This window comes from Trachurus trachurus (assembly GCF_905171665.1).
Source record: "Trachurus trachurus genome assembly, chromosome: 22".
Classification (NCBI taxonomy): Eukaryota; Metazoa; Chordata; class Actinopteri; order Carangiformes; family Carangidae; genus Trachurus; species Trachurus trachurus.
Window position 1 is genome coordinate 13,939,131 of NC_139907.1, and position 12,280 is coordinate 13,951,410.

Here is a 12,280-nt window from a genome sequence, read left to right on the forward strand (position 1 = left end):
AACTAGAAAGTCATTTTTTACCCCACAAATTGCACATGATCCTACAACTTTGTATCACCACTCTTCCTGGGGCTCCCATTGGGATCTTATCAAAGCTACAAAAGGGATATTGTCTCTTTTTTTCTTGCTTTTGTCGAGTTGAGTGATACTTTACCCCAGTTTTATGATGGGTTAGGGTTAGCCTACCCTAAATTACCAATAAGATTTCAAATGTAGGCTATAGAGGCTATCAGCCTAGACTAACGCTACGTAGCTTCTTTCTCCAATAACACTCAGTTGATGTGGTAATTACTAAATTAATTAACTATATATTTTACAAATTGTATTAGTTGTAGCCTATTAATTTATTTTGTGTTAAAACATTAAATATCTGAGTGGGTAACCATTGACTTACAGTGGGTTATGCCTGGCTCCTCCGCGCCACTTGGGGGCGCCTGTCCGCTGTAAATAAATGCCATCGTGGGTTGACGAGGCCGCCCAGCCATGTTGAGGAGTCTGTCAAGCAAACTGCAGCCCGCCATTGTGTAGAAACCAGGCTCTGTAGAGAGATAGGGGCGCTTGGCTGAAACTCTTCAATAGCTAGACAAATTCTACACCCTGCCGCTTTTATTTAGGCGTAAATACAGTTACACAGGCGCCGGGGGGGAAAGACATGTCAGCCAGCAGCCTTCTTGAACAGGTAAAGAGAGGTATTTTCTGAACAATTTACGAGGGCCAAATTTCTCAGCATCGCGACGGCTAGCGAGGATAGCTTAGCTCAGAGGCAGCGGCTGTGGCTCAGTAGTGCAGTAGGCCTGACCACCTGCTAAAGGAACTGACTGCTGAAAATATATCTCTTCATCTATTTTTTCCCCTTCCTCTCTTCTCATAAATCAAACCTTCATGAATCACCTGGACCCAATCCAGAGACCGAAAGGCCAAGCTAATAAAGGTAAGCCCCGAAATATTGTCTTTACACTTATCGACTCAGGTTGAGTGAATGCGGATCTTTTTTTTTTTTTTTCCTTTTTTTACGTGCGGTGCGCTTTGGAAAATCTTGCGTGCGCGGATGCGATAGCTTGTCTCTTTAGCGTCTTGAGGGAAAAAAAACAGGGCCCGTGTATGCAAGTCGTTAATATTTTCGCTCTAAATTTCCACCTTAAATATAATTTACAAAACGACACATTGTTTCATTAAGACGTCCTCGGCCCCCCACCCCCAAACTCGTCATCCGCGAGTTTCCTTTGCTTCCCAGAAATGACACTTGTAAGGTTCCCACAGTTAGCATTAGCCACGAGCTAACGACGTTAAATGGCAACATGACACAAATCAGCATCATTTTCCCTTGGTTGTTCTTGGGATGCTTTTTTTATACGTAGCCGCTGACAAGTGCGATAATACACTTGTTAAGCCCCAGTCTGACGGTGTGAAACATTTTTGCAGTGTTTTATGTCTTTACAGGTGACATCCAAGCACGCTGACCCACTCGGCTAGCGTTAGCCAGGTCCGTCACGGTGAACGGACTGTTGGCGCTCGTTAACATGGAGACGCTGCGCACTGCACGCAGCTAACCACAGAGCTAACATGCTAACGCTTAGCTGGTGGTTGCTAAGTTAACCCAAAATGACACGTCTTCCGACATGCTTTTTCCTCTTGTTGCCAAAAACCGGGGCCTCACATGTTTCCAGTCAGACTGTACTCTTAAATGACAATAATGTACACAACCGTGTGGTTTAATTCAACCTTTTCCCCTCCAAGTCGTAACGCGCTTTCAAAGAATCCCGTGTCATCCAAAACAGTACCGCAGCTAGCTCTGTAGCAGAAAACACTTAGGAAGTTGTGAAAACAAACCGCGGCCATGGTGCCTTTTTTGTGATCAGATTCATTAAATGAGCTCTGGAAGGATCACTTATGGTGCAACATGAACTAATTTTAATCTGTTAGAAGGAATCTGATTTCCCATGTAATCACTTCCATGTGTACTTATTCTTCAAAGTGCCGAATCATGCGTGTTTTCTCATTTTCTTTTTTAATCATTGTACAAATCTATGCTGTGTCTGAAGCTAATTTAGTAGTTTCGATATGTGTTGTCACAGTTTAGTGGCTTGTCCTGTGAGACTCATAAATAATTACAGGGAGTGGTTTGTGTTATGTAACAAGTGGTTATGATGCTGATGTAAAATGACCATGTAATGTATTGTATCTCCTTACTTGGATCTCTGGAGTGACAAACTTGTGCATTTTGTTAACATTGCCGTTGTTGCTCTTTCTTTTTAGTGCAAAACGGAGCTGTGACCCAAAAGGATACTTTGAATGACGATGAGTTTGAGCCTTACCTGAATACTCAGGCCAGACAGGTAAGCTGTTTGAGAGGTGGCTGTTCCTTTCACGACTGAAATACCCTAAAGTTAGATTTTTGTTTGTGGTTAAATCATTACTCATAATTCATGTTTCACCAGCAATTGTGGTCAGTTGCAGAGTTAATGGATAAAATCAGCAGCTCTGTAAACTGGATCACATTAGTTGACTTCGTGTGAAGTGCACAACGATGGCAGATTTTTGCAGTCGTCTTTTGTGAATGACATTTAAATGATTGAAATATGTGGTCTAGTTGGCTTACTGTTTAAATACCTTGATTGATCCACATGCAGACTTTGTAAGTGTGCATCCTTAATATGGACATATACATGTTACCTACAAGACAAGGTATTTTTTGCACATCATTTTTGAGGTGTTGGATTATCCATGCTTCATGTAAACTGATTATGGTGTGTACATGTACTACCTACCTACCAAATAACCTACTATTTGAACATCCCCAACATGAATTTAACTTGTGTGAAGAGACACAGTTTGTTAAACCACATAGATTTGTTGACTGGTTTCAGAACTTCTCTTCTCTGATTTTAAAACAATTGATGTTAATTGCAGATCAGTTCTTTGAAGACATTTATTGGAATCGCCTTTTTTTCCCCTTGCAAAACCCTTGTATTTACATACTTGTAGACTTACTGGTTTCATTGGCCTTGAGACCAGCTTATGTATGCATGCATATCCTTGCTATTTGCATGAATCAGGGATGTAAGAAGGCCAAGTATTGTAGCTGCATTGGAAGCATTCATTTATCTTATTCTCAGTGGCCTTGGATTTTATTTCTCTTTGCAGTGTGGTAACGGAGTTCCCCTTGTGTAGTAACAGAGACACTGCCTGTTAAGTGGGCTGTAGAGGAAAAGAATGGAGCCTGTATTTTCCTCCACTCAAAAGAATGCACAGTCTTTTTTTGTCCAAGAGACTATAAATCAGCAAACAGCAACATACTTTTATGCTGTGCATTTACAGATGTCATAGTGGGAGAGGGGGAGGGACATTTGTTATTGTTATTGTTCATGCTTCATTATTGTGGTTTATTTTTGGTATAATAACAATAATTCAATAACTTTGCTCGTCTTTTATCTTGGTCTGACTTGTTGGATCTACAAGAACAAGGTATACACAAGCTTATGTTAATAATTAACGTTATTGTTAATATTTGTTGTATCTAGGAACTGTTTTGTTTTTTTAACATCCTGTCACTAAAACATAATCTTTCTCTGTTTAGAGCAATGCCTATACGGCCATGTCGGACTCGTACATGCCCAGCTACTACAGCCCCTCCATAGGATTTTCCTACTCCCTGAATGAGGCAGCATGGTCCACAGGTGGGGACCCTCCTATGCCTTACCTGGCCTCCTATGGACAGCTGAGCAATGGGGAGCCCCACTACCTCCCGGACGCTATGTTTGGCCAGCCTGGCCCCCTGGGGAGCAACCCTTTCCTGGGCCAGCACGGCTTCAACTTCTTCCCGAGTGGTATCGACTTCTCAGCTTGGGGCAATAACAGCTCTCAGGGACAGTCGGGGACACCGCAGAGCTCTGGCTACAGCAGCAGCTATGCCTATGCTCCCAGCTCCCTTGGGGGTGCAATGATCGATGGACAGTCCCCGTTTGCACCTGCTGCCAATGAGCCACTCAACAAGGCACCTGGTATGAACAGCCTTGACCAAGGCATGGCAGGGCTTAAGATCAGTGGTGCTGCTCCTGGTGGTAACGGGGACATGGCTCCTAAGGTGGTTGGCTCTGGCTTGCCTGGTGGGGGTCCCCTCGGCCCTGTATCATCTGTAGGACCTCCCAGCATGCCCCCTGTCTCAATTGCCCCTGCCAAGCCCGCCTCCTGGGCCGACATTGCCAGCAAGCCAGCCAAGCCTCAACCCAAGCTGAAAACCAAGGGTGGCATGGCTGGTGCCAATTTGCCTCCTCCGCCCATTAAACACAACATGGACATCGGCACTTGGGACAACAAGGGTACCATGCCTAAAGCCGCCACCCCTCAGCAGGTGCCCTCTATTCCCAGCAATGGGCAGCCGCCCAACCAGGCTTCACCCCAGCCTGGAGCTACTGCTGCAGGGAACCCGCAAATGCCCCTTAGCAATGGACAGCTGGTACCGCCCGTTCCTCAGATGGGGCAGCATCAGCTACCACCCGGTGGGCAGCCAGGTATGGCTCCGATGCCCCAGCCTCCCCTCTCCCAGGGTCCTCCTCCTCCCCAAAGCCAACAGCAGCAACCTTCTCAACCTACTCGTTGGGTCCCTCCACGGAACCGGGCCAATGGGTTTGGGGACGCCAGTGGGAGTGGCGCCGGCCAGTCGCCTCCCACCTCTTCCGGTGTGGGAGTCGTACCTGGGGTCCCCTCTGAGCCTCACCCAGTCTTGGAGAAGTTGCGTATGGTCAACAACTATAACCCCAAGGACTTTGACTGGAATCCCAAGCAGGGCCGGGTGTTTATCATCAAGAGCTACTCCGAGGATGACATCCACCGCTCGATCAAGTACAACATCTGGTGCAGCACAGAGCATGGGAACAAGAGGCTCGATGCTGCCTATCGTTCATTGGGTGGCAAAGGGCCTCTTTACCTTCTGTTCAGTGTCAATGGGAGTGGTCACTTCTGTGGTGTGGCAGAGATGCGCTCACCCGTGGACTACAACACGTCTGCAGGCGTGTGGTCACAGGACAAGTGGAAGGGTCGTTTTGATGTGCGCTGGATCTTTGTTAAGGACGTTCCCAACAGTCAGCTGAGGCACATTCGACTGGAGAACAACGAAAACAAGCCAGTGACCAACTCTCGGGACACACAGGAGGTACCACTGGACAAGGCCAGGCAGGTGCTTAAGATCATCGCTGGATATAAGCACACCACTTCAATCTTCGATGACTTTTCTCACTACGAGAAGCGTCAGGAGGAGGAAGAGTGTGTGAAAAAGGTAACCTAGTCGCTGTTGAATAAAGTGATAAAAGATGAATGAAAAAAGTGCTTGGCTTTAATTTATGTTATGTTGTAAAGGGTGCAGTATATATGGAGTCAGTATGGATGTTGGTTGTGCATGTGCGACATTGCTTTCTGCTATTCGGAGGGATAGAAGAACATCTCAAGGATTTACAGCCGGATTTGGAGCTAATCTTCAATATGATTGTACACGGTGTGATAATTGCATATTTTATTATTTCTCAACAGTTTTTCTCTGTGGTGTTATGACTTGGTTGTTATCATGTGTCATGTCCTGCTTGAAAATAGAAAAACAGAATAATACATGCAGAAGAATGAGCTTTAGAAATTATTTTTACTACATGCCATCCACTAAAATTACTCTGATAATGTTATCATACAGACACAAGAGCTCACCATAAGTGATTATATTGTGGTTTTAGTTATCTTTTCTCTATCTACAACAATATACTCAGTATTGCAACTCCCCGAAGCTATGTGAAATGTTTGGTTTATTTTTAAAATCCATGTCTTAACACATGTGAAATCTGCTTAATTCATATTGTTTTGAATCCATCAGCATAAGGAGCAAAAATGGGAGAGCAAATGTGTGTTATAGCTCCAAAGATAATCCTTGTTAGCATTCATTTAATTTTGAAAAGGGTGCTGTTTAATTCTCAAGCTTTGATGTCTTGCATAGCTGTATTGCACATTTTGTGAAATTCTTATGTTGCTAAGGGAAATCACACAAACACAGAAGCTTGTTAAGTTTTTTTAGTAATCTTTTGGCCTGCTTGCTATTAGATACAGAGAAGCTTCTTTTTTTTCTCTGGACATACAACAGTTATATTCTGGAGCTTAGAAACCTTAATATATACCTTACTCTGTATTTAAGTCAAAGGAAATGTGCTGCCTAGTATTAAAGTGTCAAGATACATGAGCTGGTCAGTGTGCTATTTTAAAATGGCACACTGTACTGAAGTTTATTACATATTGGGAATGATGCTTTATTTGCTGCCTGCTTTCTCATTTTGTCAGCAAACAAGCTAGATATCCTAGATGTACACTAGTGTACCAAATATAAGTGAGCAGTAGTCATGAACAGTTCCTAAACAGCAATGTACAATTACTTTGCAGGCTGTATACCTCAGTGTTCTTATTAGGTTTTTAATAGTGTGATTTTGTGTCAAGAGACCACGTTATTGACAGCAGAGAAACTGCTTGTTGCATAGTGATGGATGTGATAGATGAGCTGTCGGTATATGAAACTTGAAATGGCTGAATTTTTATCCAGGACATTTATTGTCAGTTTGAGTTGTACTTGGCAGCTGAAGTTTAATAATGTGTTGATGTATAATGTCAAAGTTGGGTCTCAACAGTTTGTTTGCTTCTATAATGTGGTGTCTGTAGGCAGAGTTGTAATCTACATTTTAGCTTTTTAACAAGACTCGGGTGTGATTAATACAACTTTTGTCAATCCTCTGCTGTCCTAAAATCTAAAATGAGCATAGTTATTTGTTTTTGAAATGTGACATTGTTTCAGTTACGCTCAGTTTTCACTCCTCTGTGTGACAGGTGGAGGTCCAAGGCAGTGAGCCATATCCCAGCAACCCAAGCAACAGGACTCATTACAGGCTTCAGGTAACTTGCTTCATCTGTTGCAATATGCAGAAGCAGTATGCATGTTGGTTTAACACTTGGTGGAGACAGCTTGAAAATCTTTCACATGGTCCCTGGTGACTTAGAGTTTAATTTGTTAAAGTTGGTTGTTTGACGTCATGAGCTGTTGTATGTATGACCAGAAGTCGAGCATATACAACTGCTTTATATTTTGAGGATGTGTACCATATATAGGCATATGATTGTCATTTATAGTCACTTTTCCACTGGCCCAAACCCACCAAGACTTGCAGGTGCAAAAGAGTAGAATCTGCATTCACACTGCAGCAAATACAGGTATTTTAGATATCAATATGGTTATAGATGCCTACGATACGCAGGAGATTTTTTGCTTCCTTTCCTGCTGCAATATCTTCCACAGCACAGATGTTAACCGACTCGTCACCTTCCCATCACTGCTTCTAAACCACAGATGTGTGCGCGTCTGTCAAGTTTAAACAAAGGCAAACTCATCTTAAGATTTAAAGTTGGATTGTAATAGCACGTTTACCCATGTTTACTAAAACTCTGTATATTCCTCAATGCACAGGATGAATCAAGGCAAAATGCCAGTATCCACCACCGTTGAACTGCTTTGTCTTGCTTTTGTACTTACTCTAAGGATGAGTTTAAAACATTGAGGTGGTGGTGGACCACAGACTCCCTTCAACATGGAAATTTACACCACAGGGAGCACTTACGCTTACACTGCCAGCTCTCCCTTTTACAGACGTTGCTCTGGCGCTGTAACTGCCTGTGCTGCTGGTTTAAAAGAGGAACAATAATGTTCCCCATATCCATGTTCATAGTTATTTTACAGAACAAAAACGGAATAAAAGTGCAACACTCTACGCTTTCGACGGGTTGAATAAAAAGGGCTTATGTCTGCGCCGTCTGTTTATGGCTGGGCAGGAGTTGTCTTGGTAATAGCTTGCAATGAATGAATTTGGAGATGCTGTGGGTATCTGGGTCAACTATGATTTACAAAAGACAAATATTTTGTGTGTAAATTGCTGTCTCTCTTCTTGTGTTCTAGGAGCGCCAAGGACGAGTCAAGTAACAGTCAGTGCTTTGGTCAAAAGACTGCAATGGCCCCCCCTCAAGCCCTGTCCACCCCATTACATCATTAAATCCAGATCTCTTAAGAAATTCTAATAGGGGTGAAGAATTAACCAAGGACAAAAAAAACTAAATGAAGACTTTCTTGATTTCTTTTGACTTTAAAGACTTACTTCGAACTTGTAGTAAAAAGAAAAGGAAACGATTATTCATAGGACTACAACTAAATGCATAGCATCCTTAGGTGAAATCTTTTTTGCCCCATCCCCATTCCACTACATATGCTTTTTTCCCCCCTGTATGCTGCTTTTTTCCTTTTTTAAAATGAAAGGATCCTCTGTTTTTATGGTTCAAGAGCAAGTCTTTAATTCTCTCACAAACACACAAATCCGATAGAAATTTGTAGTGTTGGCTTATAATAGTGTCCCAAAGTCAAGAATGGGCAGTTTGTCTCATTTTCTTTGTAAACCTCCCCCTCGTCCCCCCCACCCTGTCTTCTAAGGATGCTCAACTCTTCAACCAGGACCCAGTGGAGTTTTCTCCTCAGTGGATTTTCATCGTAGGCGGGTGTCAGCTGCGCTCACTCCAGAATCTGTTATGTACATGCTTGCCATGTTTTTTGGTTAAGAGGACTGCAGATGTTCAGAAGGCCCTCTATTTTGTTTTTGCATGTGTCGGACGGAGTGTGTGTCATGTGTGTGTGTGGGGGGGGGGGGAGGAAGGGTCTGGAGGTTCTGGTAGAGAAAGAGTAGGGAAAGGGGTCAAGAGTTTGAAAGCAGAAGAAATGTTAAGTTGATGAGCCTTGCTTGGTGTATAATTTTATGGTCTAAAAAAAATGGGGCCCTCTGTTAACAGTCTTCGTTGGATTTATTTACATTCTTTTTTGTTATCTTGGACAAGTTAATTCATCTTTGCTATGGGCTGCTTTCTTGTTTCTTTCTTTTTTTTTCTCCCCCCCCTCCCACGTTTTCTAAAGACAGTGATGCGAGTGGCTTTGCCCCCACTCTTTCTATTAATCAGTTCAAAGTAATAAATGTGGTATATTCAGCAGAACTGGTGTGCATTCCCCTTGTTTGACTCTGTAAAGCAAGTTTTTGTCATGCAGTAAGTCTGTGCATTCTTTTCATCTGTTTTTTTTTCTTTTTTCCTGATGGGTATACGAATGAATGTTTTTCTGCTAACCTTCATACTCAACCCGTCCACCCCTCCCATGCTGACTTCCAGTTATCACCACTGTACCCTGCATTTCTCCCCCACCCCACCCCTTCCCCTCTACTTTCTGAACCTGCCTTGTTCTCCACACTCTCACCTTCCTGTTTCTGACTGCTCAGCCAACCATACATACTAAAATATCACAAGCAGCTTCCACCATTTTCAGAATGTCATTGTTGGTGAGTAAAAAAACAAAAAAAAAAACAAGACAAAAAAAACGCAAGGTCCTCTTTCAGAACTACTGGCTTTTATTTGTGGCATAATAAAGATGCTCCACAAAGTCATGTGTGGGTTTTCCTCATCATTAGTTATGCGTTTCCTGCTGTAACTTGCGTGGGTGGCCTGTTGTACTTGTTTACTCATGTTGTATCATTTTCCTCACAGCAGGAGGAGCACTGCACCTGTTGGCATGCTCTAAATGAGTAAAACCTTTTTCATTTTTTTTCTTTTCGCCATGTTGTATTTAATTTATTTTGTGTTGTAGCCCTCTGCAGTGTGTACAAGTTTTCGTCTGAAAGGCTATAAGGCGTCTGAGCCAAACGTGAGCATGAAAGGTAAGCGCTGATGTTACTGTGGCGTTGTTTACCCTGTGTCGCTCACCTGCGTGTGGAGATCCGCCATCTTCTTTCTCGGCCGTTCTGATCAACGCGGCGGCCACAAGAGGGCGACACAGTATTATTTATGGCTGTTCATTTTCCATTTTCACCAGAGCACAGTCCTCTTCCTCGATTGGGTTCACGGGTCTCCGCAATAAACATGGGCCCATTACAGTCGGTCTAAATATGGATATTTCATTTTAGTTTTTAGTTGCAGCCTTTCTTTTGCTTTTGAAACACTGCATCTATCACCGACTATAAAACAGCAGTAGGCTACACAAAATAACTAATGTTTAGTGTTCTATATGTTGTCCTGTATCTCTGAGTTGCTGCAATAATAGAATCAATAGAAAATTCAAATTGGCCTCAGCTACAATTACAACATAGACCAAAATGAGCAGCCTCCTTCTATAGCTCACGTTATTATTTGTATATCTTAGAGTAGCCTACCTAGCCTACTCAAGATGACTAAACATTTCTATAGTAGCCTAATAAATCACAATAAATTTGATCTACACACACACACAAAATGAGACCCAGCTGTTCATTTATGCCAAACATTTTCAGATTAGACCACAGCCTGTGAGTTTGGTTATGATTTATAACCCCAGTAGCCTATAATGTAGGCCTACCCTCCTGACTCAGAACACAACATGCAGTGCAGATGAAGCACTGTTCACATTATTAAAAAAAAAAAAAGTCTATATCTGTTCACAATAACCACACTTTAGACCGATGGCATCAATAACAGATTTACAATAATTATAGTCATTTACAGAAGGAGTCAAACTAAGGAACATTTCTAATTTGCAAAACTGGGAAACAAACTGAGAGAAGCATCAGTCCTCTTCTTGGGACTGAAGGGCAGCTTCTGAGGAGGAGAGGACCGACGTGCATTTGTGTGTGTGTGTGTGTGTGTGTGTCCGTGTGTGTGTTTGAGTGTGTTTGAGTGTCGGGTGTCGAGAGGGGGGTTGACGGCACGTGTCGTGTCTGCGTTGTGGGTGCGTGGCAAACACGCTGCCTCGAGGGGATCTCCTGTGACCCTTATCCGCGGGTCTCCGGGGACGCCTTTTAGCCCCTCCTGGGATGCAAATGAAAGGCCATAAAAAAAAGAAGAGAGGCAGATACAGCCACCAAGACGATGGAGGAGAAGAAAGGGAAATGGGACCGTGGGGAGAAAGTGGAGGAGGTGGGGGGTGGGGGGTGTTGGGGTGGAGAAGGCGAAGAGGAAGAGTGAGGGGAGGAGGTCAGCACTCACATCTTAGGACGCATGAAGCTAAATGGATGGATGGAGGAGATGGAGAAACAAAAATAAGTTTCCATGCAGTGGTGAGAGGAGGAATGCCTCACTTTTATCATGACTGTTTTCCAGTGTGTGTGTGTGTGTGTGTGTGTGTGTGTGCGCGCGCGTGTGTTTTCATGTGCAGAACACTCCATTAACTAAATACATAAGAGGCACTCGAATTATCCGCAGTCTCCCTTCTCTGAATTTAATCTTAATTCAGACAAAAAAAGCCTATATATTCATTGAATGTCCAATAATAATTACATGGCCATCTTTTTTCTTTTTCTTTTTTTTGCATCGACTCTGCAATTACAAAGGCTACTCCTTGGTTAAACTCTGTGACCCCGCATTGTATATGGCATAATATTTCAAATATTGCTTGATAGGAACTATTGTTCAAGCAGAGAGCCTCGCAGTAAACGTGTTGTGTCTGTGGGTTCATATTGCACTGCAAGGTCATGGTTCTGCTTTATTTTCCCTCATTACCATGAGGCATCCATCTCTTTCTTCCATTAGTGACGCTTCACCATGTCGCCAACCCGACCTCTATTTACATGACTAAATTAGATTTCTTCTCTCTTTTCGTGCGTTTTGTTTCGAATCGAAAAGCCAGCCTATAATATTCAAAGGAGGGAAACAGTAGCCTACTGAAGCCAGAAGAAAATCAAATAATAATAGATCAGGACTGCTTTATTTTATATATTAAAAATCATGCTCATGGACTAGTTGCCAGTTTCAGACATTTTATATCACATTTAACAAATTATTTATTTAAAATTAGATGTTGAAATAAGTTTTTTTTTTTTTTTTAATGAACATGTAAAATAAAACCTCACCTCCCAGTGGCCTGCAATTTTACATCTGTGTCAGCTTTATTTTTGCATTATAAGTGAATGGAGAAAAAAAATGCAGGCCATTTAGGAATTACACTGTCATGGTGATGAATGTTTATATCATGCTAGAGGATCTATATGTGGTCACCTGCTCTCCATCGCCAGGGGTCCTGCACTGTTGACATATTGAGCATTGCCCCCTCATTTCTTCTAGTGTCTCAATTCTATTGAGGGTTTGGAAAATGCATAATGTGTAGACAGGGGCAGGGGCCTGAAAACACAGTTGATGACCTCTGTCTCAACATATGTGGCACACTTGCCCTCTGCACGCTCTAATTGTGTGGAGATGACAGGCAATA

The 12,280-nt window shown here is 42.7% G+C and overlaps 1 protein-coding gene across 1 annotated transcript; it reads left to right on the top strand.

Annotated features, from left to right (window-relative positions):
- The first annotated feature begins 496 nt into the window (after positions 1-496).
- On the top strand, positions 497-9,650 carry ythdf2 (YTH N6-methyladenosine RNA binding protein F2). Its single transcript, XM_083998887.1, has 6 exons — positions 497-679; positions 907-931; positions 2,257-2,336; positions 3,578-5,275; positions 6,853-6,918; positions 7,973-9,650. The coding sequence occupies exons 1-6, from the start codon at positions 653-655 to the stop codon at positions 7,994-7,996; spliced, it is 1,920 nt and encodes a 639-aa protein (XP_083855013.1). The 5' UTR covers positions 497-652; the 3' UTR covers positions 7,997-9,650.
- The last annotated feature ends 2,630 nt before the right edge of the window (positions 9,651-12,280 follow it).